Source organism: Schistocerca serialis, chromosome 7 (genome assembly GCF_023864345.2).
Source record: "Schistocerca serialis cubense isolate TAMUIC-IGC-003099 chromosome 7, iqSchSeri2.2, whole genome shotgun sequence".
Taxonomy (NCBI): Eukaryota; Metazoa; Arthropoda; class Insecta; order Orthoptera; family Acrididae; genus Schistocerca; species Schistocerca serialis.
The window spans coordinates 268,943,512-268,962,967 of NC_064644.1; the positions used below are offsets into that span (position 1 = coordinate 268,943,512).

At 38.1% G+C, this 19,456-nt stretch overlaps 1 protein-coding gene across 1 annotated transcript in view; it reads left to right on the forward strand.

Moving 5' to 3' along the window:
* Positions 1-19,456, forward strand: part of LOC126412661 (putative helicase MOV-10) — a 305,211-nt gene that overhangs the window by 49,482 nt on the left and 236,273 nt on the right. Inside the window, exon 2 of the mRNA XM_050082363.1 lies at positions 17,633-17,893. Within this exon, the coding sequence (XP_049938320.1) occupies positions 17,633-17,893 (261 nt within the window). The remainder of the gene's footprint in view (positions 1-17,632; positions 17,894-19,456) is intronic.

Below are 19,456 nucleotides of genomic sequence, written 5' to 3' on the forward strand. Positions count from 1 at the left end.
AGAAAAAGAAAAGGAAACAAAAACTATTAGATACTTATCGATCATGTCTGTAGCTTTCAGTTCAGTGATACTGTGTAATGCAAACAACTTCTTAGATTTAGGATACACAAGTCTGTATGCATCTGGACGCGGATTTTCAAGATTTTTGAGTGGTCCTATATAAATATCGAAAAATTTCTTTATCTCAGATGTCAACACTTTAGATTTCTTTTTGGCTGTCACCAACACAAGATCTCGTACCTCAAACTTTGAAAATCTATCTTTACCATCACGTCTCTGCTTTCTCCTATCCCCCTGCTTTTTCATCATCTCCCTGACACACCCTTCCGTCTCTTGCGTTGACAGAATTTTACATGGAGGAAACTCAACATTCTCAGAAATAAAGTTAGCCGGTGCGCAATTAAACATGATTTCATACGGTGAGAAAGCTGTTAAAGAATGTTGTAAGCTGTTTATATCATCAAACTCACGACCTAATCTATCCAACTGGTATGATTCTTACTACAATATGTTCTAAATAGTCTTCCAATTTCTCTCATATATCTTTCTGCAGGATTACTCGATGGATGGTATACTGAGGTTAGAGTATGCCTTATTTTTGTGTGATCAAAACAATATTTCCTACGTTGTGATGTAAACTGAGAACCATTGTCAGATAAAATTATTTTAGGACTACCCACATGATGAAAATACTTGTTTTCAAACTTAGTGATGATTTGCTTACTGGTAGCTTTCTTAAGAGGAAACAGCTTTATGAACTTCGAAAATACATCAACCACCACAAAAACAAAACAAAATTCTTTCTTAGACTTAGGCAAAGATCCGTAAACATCCTCAGACATGAGATCTAGGTTATTATTAGGCAGTATGTTTTGCATTTGGTCTCTACTTGTTTGGTTACTTCCCTTTATTCTTTGACATCTGTCACAGCTGGCAATCTTTTTCTTGACTCTCCTTCCTGTGTTATAAAAATTGATGTTTTCCTTAATCTTTTGTGTGCGTTTGGTTTTTCCACAATGACCAAAACTCTCATGTATGTAAGTAATTAAAGTATCAGTACGTTGTTCTGGCCAACATAGTTTCCAATCACCCGAGTCAGTCTTATGTCTCCTGAATAAAATGCTCTTGTGTACCTTATAATATTATTCTGTCTCTTCTCCTCCTTTCTTACCCAACATGCTCTTAACCAGTTTCCAATTTTGATCATGATTTTGAAACCTGCAGAAGTCTTTGCAAATTTTAAAGATCTCTTTCACACCTCTGTGATACATAATTTTAAATGCTTTCTCTCCTTCACCAAAGTTGCTAGATGATTCACTCCCTAAGGGTAGCCTAGACAAAGCATCAATGACTAAATTGGCTGTGCCCTTAATGTATCAGATTTCATAGTAGAAGTGCTGTAAAAACAAGTAATTCCATTATGGTACAGTTTACACACCAGTCACTCCCTAAGGGTAGCCTAGACAAAGCATCAATGACTAAATTGGCTATGCCCTTAATGTATCAGATTTCATAGTAGAAGTGCTGTAAAAACAAGTAATTCCGTTATGGTACAGTTTACACACCAGGAGGTAACATAATGCTTTGTGATTAGTATAGGTGATGACTTACTGACCTAGTAGATAATTTTTAAACTTGTTTAATGCCCAATGTATAGCCAAAAGTTCTTTCTCAGTTGCAGTGTATGTCTTTTCATGCTTCTGCAATACTCTTACTAGCAAATGCAAGAGATCTATGGTCAATATCACCATCAACTTCAACCTCCTGAAATAAATGAGCACCCAAACCAACATCACTACTGTCTGTCATAATACAAAAAGGACGAGACAAGTCCAGTCTGAACAATATCTGATATTGGCATAACTGTACTTTAACTCATCAAAAGGATCTGACATACCTGATACCAAACCCAAATGGATTTTTTCCCCCAAAAGTTCACACAGGCATGAAACATTCAAAGCTTGGCTGCTACAAAATTTTCTATAAAATCCAGTTAAACCCAAATAATGATTTGAGCAGTTTTCTGTTGCGAGGAGTAGGAAAATTAGCAATAGAATGAAGTTTATCTCTTTCAGGTGCAATTCCTTTTTCAGATATAATGTGTCCAAAAAATTTAACTACTTCCCTACCAAATGCCGGCCACTGTGACCGAGCGGTTCTAGGCGCTTCAGTCGGGAACCGCATGCCTGCCTCGGTCGCAGGTTTGAATCCTGCCTCGGGCATGGGTGTGTGTGATGTCCTTAGTTTAGTTAGGTTTATGTAGTTTCTAAGTCTAGGGGACTGATGACCTCAGATGTTTAGTCCCATAGTGCTTAGAGCCATTTGAACCCTACCAAATTTACAATCATCTGTTTTCAGAGTCATACCTTCTCATTCCAATTTTGAAGACATATCTCTTAACAGATCCAAATTTTGTCCCAATGTCTTTTCAGTGACCAAAATGTCATCAACATACACAGTTAATTTTGAACTCCCTTCATTTCCCACGACATAATCAAATTTGTGTAACAGCACATCCATGTGCTCAGGATAGTCATTTTCTGTGGTAAGAAAATTGTTAAGATTTCTAGAGTGCATAAAAATTCTTACTCCACCATTTCTCTTACGTACCACAACTAAAGGATTATTGGAAGCACTCCTACTTCACTAAATTACCTCTCATGTTTCCATTTTCTGAATTTCTTTCTCAACGTCTTTCCTTTTTGAAAATGGTATATTATATAGCTTGAGAAGGAAGGGTTGATAAAGCAAGCACTGATAATCTTTCACTTTCCCTGGTCTTTCACTAAACACATTTTAAACTCCAATAAAAAATTCGTAAGTTATTCCTTTTGTTGGTCATTAAGAGTTGCAGTTTCCCTTACTTTAGAATATAATATAGTTTCAAAATCCTGATCCGCAGTCTCATCTAAATGTATATTGTCATCAAACACCTGGTACTCACCTTGGTTCACAATGTTTTGCAAATAGTTACAACATTTCCCACAGTTTAAAATACAGAAATTAGTTTTTACATAAGTATTACTTTTAGGTTTGTGATGAAGCAAGCTGGGATATTTTTACTTCCCCTCTTGTTTTGCCATCTGCCTCCTTAAATTCGTTTTTATTTTTTTTTTTTATTCATTTATTTTTTTTGTTTTTTATTTGGACTAGTTACCATTAACATACGTGAGTGTAATCTGCCTTTTCATACAAGAGAAAGGTTGGCCCTCAGATTTAAAGAATTTAACACCAGATCTAGTTTTGTGCTTAGTTTTATGTATGTAATTGATTTTCTAATTTATTTTGACTATTCCTAGTTAGTATCTTTCATTATATGGTGAAATCAGTAATTGTTTTGTAACTCAAATTCTATTGTTGCCATATAAACAAATATAAATTCTGTAATAATTATAAACACTTGGGAGACAAAACACTAGCATCATTCTTTAAGTATTTATTTGGCTCTGTTCGAAAACATGTTAGCAAAGCCAGTCCTTAATTAATTCCAAAGTAATTAACAGTTTTGTCATAACTATTGTTTATATAACAATATATGTTAATTTCATCATTTAAACAAATAATTCGCCTAACTCTTGTAGTAGAAGAAACCGTTAAAAAGAACCAATTTCTCAATGTATTCAGTTAATTTAATGAGTTAAGTTTTAATTGTAGTTTCTGTAAATTAAACTTCAAACAGTGTGTAGTTCAGCCCCTATTGTTGTGAGGATATATAAAGGCCCGATTTTTGGTCACAAGACAGTCAATCCACAGCCGAGTTTCAGACGGGAAACCTCTGTTGGTTAGAACAACAACAACAATGCTTCAGCTTAACTGTGGAATAAGTGTTAAACAATTAGATTATGTGTAAGAACAATGACAGTGTCTGCTCCATATGTACCTTTCTATTCTTCAAGAGCTGTGAACTTTTTGGTTAGGTTTTTACTGCCCATAGATGTTCAGTAGTAAACTATTGTAGCAGTATGTGGATGTTTGCCTGCATCCTATTAATGAAGCTTATCGAAAGTTAAACAATAGTGCAATGGTCACATATGACTGTGTAATATTGGGGGGGTTGTGAAAAGTGAAAGTAAAAGACTGTGTAACGCAAATGTGCATCTGTCGGCTACATCATTTAAAGTAGTCCGTGTTTGACTTCCACACCCCATTTTTCAGACAGTACAGCAAAGCAGTACGTCGACACCGAGAACAACAAACAAAGACATAAAGAAAGCAGGCAGAATCGCTACAAGTTATATTCTCTTCTAGACTAGGGATCACTAAGCATCTATGTTCAAAGGTTTTGTCTTCTACACTAAAAGTCGAAAAGTACTTCAGATTTTACCATGTTGCTTTGCTTACGTGTAGCTCCTCTTATCTTTACACCTACAGTGGGCATTTCCGCAAAATTCTTGCTGTACGTAATCTTGTCTCTAAATTGTTCAGATATACCATAAATCAGGCTTCCTGTATCAATCAAACAGTTCCCTTCCCACTGATCAATCTTAATCTTAATGTAAGGACACCCAAAATCTGAATAATCTCCTCTTTTGTCAGACACTCTGTGCAAAAGATCACTTTTCATTTCATCAAATGCTACATCCACACACTCTTTACAGGGTTGTATCAACTCTGTTGGTATCATAGCATTACTTTGGTTACTCATGTTGTCAGGTAAGGGTTGAACACAATGAATGGATTCCATGGCACAACTAACATCACTTCTTACAGAAGGAACACAAGACACATTACTGTCAAAATTATACTTCCTGTTTAGATCTTCTTTGACTTTCCACCAATTGGGATACAAATTCTGACTAACCACAGCTAACTTATTCCAGAATGCACATTCATCTAAATCTATCATCAATCTGTTCCCAAACAAACTTGAAAAGTTTTTTTCTTTATTCTATAGGCTCACAGATAAGGCACCTTTTCTATTTTGATCATTACTGTGCATGGCATTAATGAAAACCCGTTTTGACTGGACTGGTATTCCATGACTCTCACTTACAATATCACATACATCGCTTACCTTTCCTGTATCGTCAAGAGCATTCACAAATAACTCTGAAACTTCATTATTCGTAAACTCCACAAATACCTGATACTCTTCATCATCATATTCCTCCAAAATTACCTCATCAACAACATCACTAACAACACCAGTCTCATCTCCATCAAAGTCACTTACCTCACCTACATTCATTTGCAATAAGCTACCAGTCTCAGACTTACCAACCTCAGTTGTTTCACAGCACTCATTCACATATACGTAAAAAATACCACCTAGTTCAGATCCAATACAGTCATCACCTGATTTACATACATCAGTAACACTGTTTTCTGATCAAGAGAAGAATTCAATAGTACATACTGCATCAAAATTCTCACTACTCTCACATTCTGGTTTGTGACTAGTGCTTACATCTCCATAATTAAACATAATACCCTAAAACTTTTGATCAAATCTTAAATGAGAAATCTGATATTTCTTCTGTTCAATTTCAGATACAAATGCCATATCATTGACACTTATTATTCTCTAATTGCAAGTGCAACTTGGGGGTCCTGTGCTTGTTTTGTTTCCTTGCCCCAAAACTGTGGACCTTCATTGAGGTGAACTGCCATTTCCTGAGTAGTTACTTCTATGATTGTTTCTTCTATTAAAATGCCCCTGGTTATCCCCATTATTCCTATCGTGCTGATGTTCAAAATTACCATTATCTCTGTTTCTGTAATTATTCCCAGTGTGAATTATATCATCCGATTATTGTGGTACATACTTCTTCCTACTGCCCTATCCAGCCTGTCAACATATCATAAAAGTTGTTCAAGACAATTTTCAGGTCCGTATACTAAATCCCACTGTCACCTTTCTGGTAATCTCCTTTTAAGTGCATCAATCAAGGCAACTTTGTCAAGTGGTTTGTCAAGGTGTGCTAATTTTTTAAGTTGGTTGTTACAAAACACTTTCAAAGCACTGTCCCTATTTCTGTAATTAGGACCATTCAAAAATTCACTATTAATTCTCCCCTGTTCAGCTTCTGACAAATATTTACGTAAATTTTTTTTTTTAAACTTTGGTATGTTTCCACCAACTTAAATTTAAATTGACCCATGATAGAGCTTTGCCTTCAAGACATCTTTTAACAAATTTAATTTTTTGGTTGTCATTCATGCCTTAGATCTTTACAGTGGTGCAGGAAATCCACTGGATGCAAATTGTCTGATGGAAAACTTTTAATTGGAGTGCTGGACCAAGCAATAACATTATTTGCACATAGACTTTAGTCCCCACGTTTCCTGAATTGCTGAAATTTTTTGATCTGAAACAGTTACATTAGTTTGCATATTGTTTTCAACATTTAAAATTTTTTGGGTTAAGCTGGTGATGTTTTGTTCCATCTTTCCCACCACAGCCTTCTGTTCAGCTCTGACATCATTAACATTCTTCGATTGTCTTGCTGATTCAACCACTAGCTCATTTTGAGGCAAAACAATAAATTTATTTTCTAAAACATCAACTGTTTCATTCACCCTTTGTAATCCCTCTGATGATACGTTTTTAGCTCTGAAACTTGATTACTAAGTTAGTCCATTTGATCTTTTACCCTGTCCATTTTACTATTGTTTTCACTTTTTAGGTCATTTAATTGTCCATGTAGTGAAGTAATTGTGCTATCGTTATCTGTACTTATTTCAGTTAACTGGTCATTAACTGTACTAAATTTGCTATTGTATCAGTTCTTATTTCAGTTAACTGCTCATCAGCTGCACTAAATGTGCTATTGTTATCTGTTCTTATTTCAGTTAACTGATCATGATCTCCACTAAATTTGCTATTGTCATCTGTCTTCATTTCCTATAGTTTTGCCAAAATTAACTGCAAAATATCTGTTTTTACCATTTCTTTGCTGACTATGATTTCACTCGGCTCAGTGATGTCCTTACTGGATCCTACAGCTTTCACTTCTACCTCTCTCCTACCCTCGTCTCTATTCATTTTGTTAACAAGCACACGAGTCCACAAACAAATTAACTTCACAAATAGTTTGTACTTCTCTTTCCATTTTGATGTCCTTGGTTGTAGTAGTAAAATCCCCTTTATTTGATCTAGTCAGTCATTGTTGGTAGTACATCGTCACTGTTGGTACGGCTTGCTTTGTTGGGCAGGCCTCAGTCTTCTTTCTTTGTGTGATTGGAAGTCCATCCATATATAAGCTGCAAACAACAAAAATCATTCTCCGTTTTTCTGCAATGAACAAGACTTCATTATTAGTCAATTGATCCTGGACAATGCCACCACTTACAATCTCACCCTCCCAAAATTTGTTGTTGTCACTACTATTTTCGATGGTAAAGTCTCGAGATGAGTAAGAGTTACAGTAAACTTTTTATTTATCTTCTTTTCTCATAATTGGCTCCAGTTCTTCATGTCTAGGGGCTGTCTTGAAGCTGAAGTTTTTGACATTATAGGTTCTCATGGTTCCAACTAACATAATTAATTTCGAAGTAAGCCTGTGCATATTTTTTGTTTTCACTGTAATTTATTCTCTCACTTTTTCTATATCATATTGTCTTTTGAATTTTCACATTAACAAAGCCGAAATTACATTGTTCTTCCAAAATACAAAAACATGTTTGTTCACATCAGAGGCATACCCACTGCTACTTCACTTTGGGGTAATGACAATATTCTAAAGTATTGTAAAGGGTTTACAGATTTTCTTGGCAAATGAATTTCTATTAATTTGTATTATTATTTTATAAATGAATCTAGAAATAAATGTAATGAATAGCACCAAATTGTGTAATCAACAATAGAAATTTAAAGTGTGCCAAATATTTCATAATTTCAGATATTTCTAAAAACAATAAGTAATGCTGGAGGAGGATGTCCCTTTATAATGTGAAATGTTTGCCATTAAAGGTGCTGATGAAGTCCATTTGATTTCAACTTCATCTATAAAACACTGCATGGTTTCTGCTACCACTATTGTATTAACCCTTCCAGCACCGCATGGTGTGTGGCAGACGATATTTCTGCTACCACTGTCATATTAAACCTTCCCTATATGTTACATATATGCTCATTCCACACTAATTTTTAATGAGTCTGCCATTATCTTTACTTCACTTCACTGTGAACTACATATTACAATCAGATTTATTGATATTGATTCAATAAATCAAAAGCACAATTAACACTGAATGCATCTTGGACTCTTTCTCTCTGCCAGTTTATGAGAGTTACAACTAGCAAACTCGACTCTCTTTGATAAGAAGGTGTGATCTGATAGCAGGGATGATCCAAAAAACATGTATGAGAAGAATGATGAGGCGTGACATGGCTGCCTTGAAGTTAAATATGTTGACAATGGCCTTCCATTATGGGCTATGAGTGTATACCACAGTTTTATTATGTTTTTGTTTTGTGTGACAATGCCAACTACAGCTATAAATTTTATTTGCTTCTTTGATGAAGGTTAAGAAAATGATCAATCTGATTATGATCATAGTGCTCAAAAATGGTTATTTAGTCAAATAAAACAAATTTGCAATCAAAGAATTATGGGAATGGGAATATGGATCACTACATACGCAACAAACTGTTCCCATACATACATATATTTCAGCACATAGAAAGATACACGTGTACACTGTACAAGGTACAAAGGCTGACTGGAACATTAACATGGTGGCTCGTCAGAGCAGTTTGAGTTCAAAGGTCATACTTTACTTGGTCGATCGACCATCCAGGGATGCAAAGCAGAACTCTAAATGTTGTAAGATTGAGTCAATGAAATGTTTCCAAGTTTGTGCCACATTCTTTAAGCCGAATGGCATGAAGTTGTATTGGAACAAACTGAGCGGCGTGATGATAGCAGTCTGGAATGTCTTCCTGCACTATGGGAATCTGGTGATAGGCACGTTTACAGTCAATCACACTGAAGATTGTGGCGCCTAATAACATATGGGTGAAATCGCTTTTGTTCGGCACTGGGTAATTGTCCATGACGGTACGAGCGTTTAAGCGTCTGTAATCACGACATGTTTGAAAAGAACTGACGTGTTTGATGATGAGGTGAATCAGTGAAGACCAATTGCTGTCCGATGGCTGTAGAAGGCCTGCCTCCAGAAGTTCGTTAATTTGCTGCCAGGCCGCATGCAACTTAATGGGGTTGAGGCGTCTAACCTTGTGCCTAATAGGAGGGCCGGCCGTGGTTATTGTCTTGTGTGTCGTTCCGTCAGTGACGGAAGAGACTGAGAACTGCACACGAGGCTGAGTAACGTCATGACGTGAAGTTTTGGGACAAGAGGGGCGCGATGAGGCGTAGCCATAAGCGCGAGTGGGGAAAGGCAGCATGAAAGTCACATGCCTATTACGTGAGTGTGGCTTGCGCTTGTTTGGAGAGGTTGGCTGCGCATGGAGCACGGAGCAGATTGGGATGTGCAGCGACTGTCTGTTGTTAGCTTTGCCTAGAATAACTGGCGTGGGCGAGAGAGGCGTTGGCGTTGTGCGGGGAACGGCAATGGCCACCAAATCACGTGGTTGGCGCATGAGAGAGGGTGAATGTTTACCAACATGCGGGGCGGCTGCCTGCCTGGTGAGCATGTTCGCATTGCGCGTGCGACTTTCATTAGAAGCACTGTTTGAAACACATGGCAGTGCACGTAGCGGGCTCGTGGCGGGTGCAGAGATCACTGAACGCGTATTTTCACATGCAATGAATGTTTTTGAATAACCTGATGGGTGTCCATGCTGGTGTCTGCTGATGAAGGTTGATCAGGTGAAGTAACTGTGGATTGCAGTTGCAGCAGTGAGGTACGAGCCGCGGTGAGCTTGTCAAAAGTGTGAGCAATGCATAGTTTCAACTTGTTGTTTTGCCGGCGGAGTTACACTGCTGCGTCATACTCTGACAGTAGATTAGTGACGCAGGTCACAATTTTGTCCACGAGGGTGGAGCACTTGCGAACCTAATCACATGTTGCGACATGCGACAGAAATGGAACAACGAGCATAATTGTCTGAGCACGGTATCTGAGTGTCAGAAGGGTGGTGAAGCACTGAACCTTGGAATATGTTTGGGGAGAGTTTGTAATGGGACAAGAAATCCATAACGAGAATTGATTTGTCAATGTTGCCGATGTAAAAAGTCTACGGGAAACGTGGAGAAGGAGATAGATGCACGATAACTTTAGCAGTGCCGACAGTTTGTAATGTTGATTCGTTGACAACGCGTAGAAGTGACTTCGTCGGTGAAAAAATGGGAGGAACCAATGAAGTAGGTATGATGGACACGTCAGCACCTGTGTTGACTAGGAAAACAAGCCACGACGAAATGTCGGTCATGTATAAATGAACACTCGGCCGAGGGGACGAGTGGATGGAGTGCAATGTTTTAGGATGCCTGTGAAGTTCCCCACAGGACTCTGCGTCTTTTACATCTTGTGGTCAGCGTTTGGGTGCTGGCAAGGTAGCCTGCACTTCTTGGCCTCATCCCCAAAACTCTTGTGGTACCAACAGCATGGATGACCCAGATGTAGCGGTGGTGGTGATTGTGACAGCAGAGGAGGTGTGTACTCGTTGATCTGTTCCAGAATGTAAACCGGGACGTATGGTGCGTGTGCGATTCTTGAGTGCTTGGTAAGAGGAGAGAGCGAATGAGTACTGCCCGGTGGTGTAGGTGGCGTGGAGCCGGAACGAGCCCTGCCTCTGCCTGCAGACAGCTGTTAAACAGGTGGTGTAGTGCCGACCAGCGGTGAGAGGTGTGCTGGTTGTTTTTGTCGCAGTAGTGTATACAGCTGATCTGCGATGTGAAGGCGAGAGCCGATAGACTCAACGGATTGCAGTAGCAGGTGTATCTGCAGTTTGGTAGGTAACTTGGCAGACCATAAACGCCCACAGGGTAATGCTGAGCATCATGTGTTCACTCACAAGTAGGCAGAGGTGGCACCAGAGTTGTGACAGTGGGTGGTCCCCCAGGTGCTCCTCGTACAGGCTCTTGATTATTGATTCCTGTGGCGAGCAGGCTAGTCAGTCCAATATTGTCTTCTTGGCGAACTCGTATTTTGGTGGTGGCGGGGTGGGCGAAAGGAGGAGGTCACAAATTAAATCTGAGTGGTCATGGAGGTGCGTGACGAGACATAGAAATTTAGAATTTTAGAATTGTTGTTGTTCACCTGATGTAACTTGAAAAGGTGCTCCACAAACGCAAACCATGAAACGAGGTTGTCCTCGTATAAACGAGGTAACTTCGGCAGAAGGCCAAGGTGGGGGGGGGGGGGGGGGGCAGGGACAGGGACACGAGGCTGGCTTCGGCATATCTTGGAAGGCCTGCTGTCCTGTGGTAGGATAGGCTGTTCTGTAACTCAGCACTACTGGCGTGGGCATGTTACTAGCAAACACGTCCTGAACAACGGCCAGTTGCAATGTCCCTGATGAGTTACGGAAGCACGACGCGGCTGGCACGGTTGGTACTGTGGGAACGAACAGATGAGCAGCACATGAGGTAGGCCCATAAACTGGACCAGAGGTTAAAGGCTCAGTACTTAAATTGTCCACCTCGGAAATGTGGAAGGCCAGAGCTGCAGGTGCAGACGGTACTGCGGAAGAAGCGAGTGGCTGTATGGTCGGATTGGGCCTCTCCGTGAGTGTGGGGGGGTTGTTTGGTACTTGGTGTGGCAACAGTGAGAGTTTTCTGTGCACATCGGAAGTACACCCCATGTGGTAGGACCATTAATCAAAGGTGGAACCTGCTGGTGGTCAATTGTTGTGGTACAATGTTCCTGGATGGCGAAGTGCTGTCGGGTGTGTTTGAACCCACGTGGTCAAGAAACTGGGCGACAGATCTGATGGTTGAGCCTGGCAAACTTGATGTTAAAAATGTCCATTTTTAAATTGTGAGGAAGGTGAAACTGGCATAGCTTGATAGCAGTTGACCACGTGTGCATTTTGCACGAATGGTGGCTTTGCACACGGCACTACTGTAACCGACATTGCGGTGCGTAGAGGATCAAAGTACGTGTGCGAATTTGGGTCCCTTTGAACACTACACAAGCGATCGATCATTACACGGTTCTGGAAATCGTCCACTTCACCTTTCACATTTTGGCGTGCACAGTCTGCCGACACGAAACCTGAGTCCATTGTTTGAGGCAACGGCATAAAACACTTGGTCTTTGTAGAGCTGCAAAGTTTGAGGTTAACTTCGTCCGTTAGTGGCGAAACAACCGTTGGCAGGGGATTGGAGTGACCTGGTAGTAGTAGCTGAGCCTCCAAATCCTCAAATAAAATGTTGGGTGAGGCAGCCATTGCGTCGAACATAAAACCTTTTGATTCCACACAGCTGGCGCGAAGACGTAGAAACTTCAGGGTCACCAATATGGGAATCAGGAATACGGATAACTGTATACGCAACAAATTGTTCCCATAATCTCTATACATACATATATTTCAGCACAAAGAAAGATACACGTGTACACTGTTCAAGGTACAAGGGCTGACAGGAACATTAACATGGCAGCTCGTCTGAGCATTTAGAGTTCAAGGATCGTGCTTTACGTGGTCGATGTCACCTATCGATGCCACAGAATGTTTTGGTTTCCACATATTCTATGAGAAGATAATAATCTCCTTCCTACTAAGGCAACATTTTAAATATCTGCTGTCACTTATTTATCCAACTACTAAGTGAAAACCATTGTTTACTAGTCTATTAAACTACAGTACAGATTGAGAAAATGTTTGGGTCTGTATCATTCATGAAAATGAAATTTATCATAGAGATGAGGACTGATACATGAGAATTTAAAAAACAAAATAACTTAGATATGAAGTATCAAAATACAGAGAAGTATCAGTGTCCTGGTATAGCCTCTTCAGCTGTGTTTTTGGATAATAAATATAGTCTTACATTTTGTTGTTTCAGAGCATGTACTATAGTTCTTGATTTCTGAAGATAATGTATGAGACTTTGTCCTGTTAAGTGGCTTTTCCAGGGAAACTTATAAATGTGGAGGTGTTTGCATCTATATTACGAGAGGTGGTAAATCTAAAGAGCTAAAACACAGCAACGTGAAGTTGCAGAAAAAGATTTTGAACGTTTTTTATGTGAACTGACAGACTGTCAAACTAGCATTGCTTGTATCTAAAGCTCCCCATCAGGTGACTTTACTGTATTCTTACACTATATAGATGATTTTTTTAAATGAATTGAGAAGCAGGTCAAAAAGCATAATAGTGCTTGGTGACTTCATCATTCTTTTTAACAAAAGTAATGGGAAAAAGGTGCAATTATTAAATCTGTTTAGCTCATACAACATGGAACCAACAGTCAGGAAATTACTTGATACGGAGATGGGTCTCAAACAACATTTGAACAGATATTTGCCAACAAACAGGACTCTGACTATAATATTTGATATAAGAGATATTGGCTCTTTTGATCATATTGCTTCAAAAATTGTAAGGAATGGGAACAGTAAGATATGTACAGTCATTGAAAAGTATGTAGAGAGAAGATTTGTTAATAATAACAACAAAACGGGTTTTTAATAGTATGCTAAAAACCACACATGGTGACAGAGAAAAAACTTATGATGTAGACAAGAAGTATAAAACATTTTTTCACTAATCATAAATATTGCTACCGTATGATATGGGATTCCAATTAAAAAGAATTCAAGTCAAATAGAAGTCAAATACGTGGGTAATGCAAGGGATTAAAAAATCAGCGATCACACTTAGAAACCTAAATAGACATGCCAAATGAATACAGCAATAAAACTGTACTATAGAAAATACTGAGAGGTTATAGGAACGTTTTACAGAGAGCAGATAGGCTAAGCAGTGATTCATGTATCAACAGGAGAAGCAATAAATCAAAATCAGTTTGAAAGGTAATAAACACTAGCATAAGAAAATGTAAGAGTCAAACCCATAACCTCAAAATCAAAACTGAGGGTAAAGATGCTCAACAGATTGCCGATGTATTCAACGAACATTATGTGAATGTAGCAACAAACCTGTTTGTGTACCCAGTAACAGAATCTGAGGTGGGAAATGTCATTAATAAATGGTATTGATAGTTTTCTAGACAAGTTAATCAAACATAGTTGCACCAGCATATATTCTCAGCTAACTAGCATTATTAATACTTCGTTCAGGACAAGAGTGTTTCCATAAAAACTAAAGTTATCCATAATAAAGTTACTCCACGAAATGGATAATACAGCTGAGATAAATAATCATAGACCAGTGTCACTCTTCACAGATTTTTCTAAAGTAATTGAAAGAGTAATTTATGAAAGGGTAGCTGACTTCCTGAATAAAAATAAAATATTCAGTAATGCTCAAAATGTGTTTAGGAAGAACACATCAACAAAAACAGCAGTCTTTCAATTCATAATAAAGGTATTAATGCCTTGGATAGAAATGAACGAAGATGTTGGATATTCATAGATTTACCAATGCATTTGATCTAATCAGCCACAATTTACTACTTATGAAACTAGGTTGTTGTGGGTCTAGAGACTGACCTTCAAGTGGTTCAAGTCTTATCACTCTGAGAGACAACTGAGAGGACAAATATGTTAAGAAGGCAAGGAATACCTTTCAGATTACAAAAAAAAAGTACCTAAGATGTGCCCTGTGTTTCCATATTAGGCCCTCTGTTCTTGCTTTTATGTATAAATAATTTGCCAAACAATCTGAGTGCCGCAGACATGTTGCTGTTTGCTGATGACACATGCATTTTTGTAATAGGATGGACAGAGGATGACCTACAGCAGAATGTCTCTTAAGAGAATAAATGAGGCAGAAAAATGGTTTAGGTATAGTGCTTTTGTCAGAATAAGGAAATAAACTGTATGGATGAATTTCAGTAATATTAAAAGTAAAGCTAGAAGCAGCATAAAAGCTGAATCAGGTAACTATGCTATTGCACAAGCTCCATCCACAAAATTTCTAGGCATACGGGAGGATGGGCACTTGAGATGGGAGAAGCATCAAGAAGTTTTCAGTAAAAAATTGACTGTTGCAGCATTGAATCATTGTTGTTTGCCTATTAAGCTTGTATGTACAACTCACTTAGATATGGTGTGATCTTCTGGGGAAATACAGGTATGGCAAAACTATCTTTCAAACTTTGAAAAAGGGCTGTTGGAATAATTAAAGGATTTCACTGTAGAGAGCGATGCAGGGATATATTTAAAGAAGTTAAAATGACAACTCTTCCTGGCGTATACATTTATGACTTCATGTACCTTCTGAAAACTCATAAGGAATTTTCAACATTGAACAGTCAGATTCATAACTACAAAACAAGAAACAGAGATGACTTTTGTACAGCCACCCACAAAAAGTGTACATTATCAACCAAAATATGTTTTAGTGCATTGTATTCTACAATATAGAAAATAAGGAATTTCAAAAATCGAGAGTAGAGCTAAAACAATTTTTAATAATGCATAGCTTTTATAACTGTGAAGAATATCTGAATATTATGAAACAGTGAAATTGTTTACTTATACTGATGTAAGGTGACTGTATTTTCATGTAAGATTGTAAACAACATTAATATAAGAAATGTTATTGTAACTAGTCCTGGCTATGAATTGTCTGCACCTATACAATGGGCAGGGTGATTCAAAAGGAAAGAACAGATTTCAGTTGTGTATTACAGACAAACTGAAAGATAGAGACAAGAGATAGAAACACATTGCACATATAACTGGATAGAGGAAGGTTCAAAGTCTTTATTTTCGCCTAGACACTATACCATATACTCACCATGAGTGCCATGCATTGCTTGAGAAACATTGAAACGGTAGTCCATTTCATTCAGCACACGAATCAGCAGGTCTCTGTTTATTGACTCAACAGCTCCATCAATTCAATTTCTCTGCTGTGTAAAGAGTAGCTGCCATAGGTGGGACAAAGATTCCATCTTTTATGTATCCTCTTAGACAAAAATCACAAGGTGTGAGGTCTCATGACCTCATAGGACAAAAGAAATGAACAGTGAATTGACTTAGTGCAAATTCGAGCTCATACAATGATTTCTCTTGTGTTGTAGTCACCATATTGCTACAAAAAAACAACAGCGCCGCTGTGTCAAAACATTGAACCTTCCTCTATCCAGTGACATGCAAAATGTGTTTCTATCTTTTATAGCTTGTCTGTAATAAACAATTGCAATCTGTTCTTTCTTTTTGATTCAAAGGGCATATTGTCAATAGGTGAATAAAGAAACTGAATTGAATTGAATGATGACTGAATTGTGGTAGTGTTTTAATTATTACTTGTAGAGCGGTCTTCATTTCACTTAACCTTATACCATTGCAAAGAAGTTACTGGCAAGAAATGCATGGAACTCATTATTTCATGGCTCAGTGTCAATATTTTCCATCTTCTTGCTTATCAGGCATACACATGTGTTGCACTTAACATGAACTCTGTCTTCCCCAACATCACTGAAGTATTCCGATGTTTTTTCGGTATTAATTGCTGTGTATTACTTTCCTAAATGAAAAGATAGATTTTGAATATAATAGAGGGAAACATTCCACGTGGGAAAGCTATATCTAAAAACAAAGATTCTGTAACTTACCAAATGAAAGCGTTGGTACGTTGATAGAGACAATAACAAACACAAACACACACACAAATTTCAAGCTTTCGTAACCCGTGGTTGCTTCATCAGGAAAGAGGGAAGGAGAGGGAAAGACGAAGGGATGTGGGTTTTAAGGGAGAGGGTAAGGAGTCATTCCAATCCCTAGAGCGGAAAGACTTACCTTGGGGGGAAAAAGGGACAGGTATCAGGTATACACTCGCGCGCGCGCACACACACACACACACACACACACACACACACACACACACACACACACCCCAAAATCTACCATACAATTTTATCCTGCATATATATACTCAGTAATACATAATTTACTTCCAAACCATAACCAAAATATTTTTTTCTGCTTTCAACACTACTGCTGCTATAAAATCCACCTTTCCCAGTTCACAAACAGTTCCTTTCACCTATTAAACAACCATTTCGGCTAGTTCTAACAACTTTCGCTGTATTTCCATTTCCGTTTTTCCCACATCACCGATCATTTTTTAGCTGCTTCCCACAGGTTTTAACGTCATTATTTCTTTGTCAGACAATTGTTAGCCTCATTTTCATAATCTGCCACCACAAAACCATGGGATATGTTTGTGTGTGTGAGTGTATACCTGTCCCTTTTTCCCCCCAAGGTAAGTCTTTCCGATCCCGAGATTGGAATGACTCCTTACCCTCTCCCTTAAAACCCACATCCTTTTGTCTTTCCCTCTTCTTCCCTCTTTCCTGCTGAAGCAACTGTGGGTTGCGAAAGCTTTTCCTGCTGAAGCAACTGTGGGTTGCGAAAGCTTGAAATTTGTGTGTGTGTTTGTGTTTGTTATTGTCTCTATCAACATACCAACACTTACGTTTAGTAAGTTACGGAATCTTTGTTTTTAGATATAAAAGATAGATTTTCATTAATACACCTACCTTTTGGTTTCTACGCAGATAAAGAGCTCACAAAGATAAATTTTTGCTATAGTGTGATGAAACTTATGCTTTTGTTATGTAGATTGATTTTTGCTCTGTTTGTTTTACAGTTGTTGCAGTTGCAGAACATTATGTGCTATTTCTGTGCAAGAAAGGCTATATGGATACAAATTTTTGTATTGAAAAAGAAAATTTCAAGAGGATATTCGAAGAAGACTACAAGCAGAAGTATCCTGTTCGTGCTCATACTTCAAATCTGCTAGCTGCACTGAACTATGTGAGACTACTTAAGAAGATAGAAAAACGCAACCAAGAGACAATGCATTTCCATAGAAACCGTATGGAAACATTGTTGAAGAAAAATTCAGATGGTAACTTTTATCATAAACGACTACTCTAAGGGTTTCCACTACCTTTGTCTCTCACTTTATTATTCCCCTGAAAGATGCCAAATATCAAACTAAGCAGCCAAAAGTATAAGATGTTGCTAAGGGAGAATAAGTGAATGCTTATATTTGAAAATAAAGAGCTAATGTACACACTGGTACAAAGTAATGTATGACTACATTCTGAGTGTAGTTATTGGTGTTGTGGTCAGCAATCTGAACACTTGCTTGAAGCAGCTCTCCATTTTACTCTGTATTGTACAAGCCTCTCAGTTTTTATAGTTTTTGCCCTCCACACTTCCTTCTGTAACCAAACTGACTGTTCCTTGATGCGTCAGGTTGTGTACTTTCAGCTCTTTGTTTAAGACACATTGTGCTATATTATTTAGTCTTTTGTCACTAGTTTGATGTAATACCTCTTCATTGGTTGTTATATCTCCAAATATTCAGCAATAATCTATAGCGCCCTATTTCAAAACCTTCTGTTCTTCTCTCGTGGGAACTGTTTATCGTCTATGTTTCACTTCCATACAGGGTTACACTCCATACAGATGCCTCCAGAAAAGACTTTTTAACACTTGAATCTATAGTCGATGTTAACAAATTTCTCTTCTTCAGAAACACTTTTATTGTTGTTGTCTATCTGTGTTTTGTATCCTTCTACCTCGGCCAACATCAGTAATTTTGCTGCCCACATAGCAAAGCTCATTTACTACTTTCAATGTCTCATTTCCTAATCTAATTCAGTCACCATCTTCTGATTTAATTTGAGTACCTGTTTTGCCTTTGTTGATTTTCAGTGTATAAACTCTTTTCAAAGTGCTATCCATTCTCTTCATCTGCTCTTCCAAGTCATTTGCCACTTCTGACAGAATTACAATGCCATTGGCAAATCCGAGAGTTTGTATGTGTACCCCCAGAATTTTAATTCTGTTTCCTAATTTCTCTTTGATTTCCTTTCAATTTATGGATTGAATAACGTGAAGAATATGTTACAACCCTGTATCAATTATTTCTGAAGGAGTGCTTCCCTTTCATGTCCCAACTCTTACACCTGCAGTTCTGGTTTCTGTACAAGTTTTAAATAGCCTTTTGCTCCTTGTATTCCATGCCTGCTACCAAATAATATCATATATTCTTTCGGGAGAAACAATTCCCATTACATTTGACTGAAAGACATAAAAAATTGTGACATCACTCTTTTTTTTCAAAGCCACAGATTCCTTTTCCAGGAAGAAAACAGGAACTACTTGGTGGAGGTAGCACAGGGTGATGATGTCCTTCCACACATAAACTGTCCAGCTAGCAATTCCCTTGAGAACCACAATATCTAAATAATGAGTAGCAAGTATGATACTCGTATCATAATCCCAGTGGATTCAATCACAACCATTGCTTAAATTTTGAATAAAATACATCAATAGTGATGGCTGAAGACTTCTGGTATAAGGCTTCATCCTTGTTCTGCCAACAGCCTTGTCATAGGGGGTGGAGCAATGGTCAGAGGTTGAGGGAACTGTCTTGTGATTAGAATGGGAAACTTAGCCT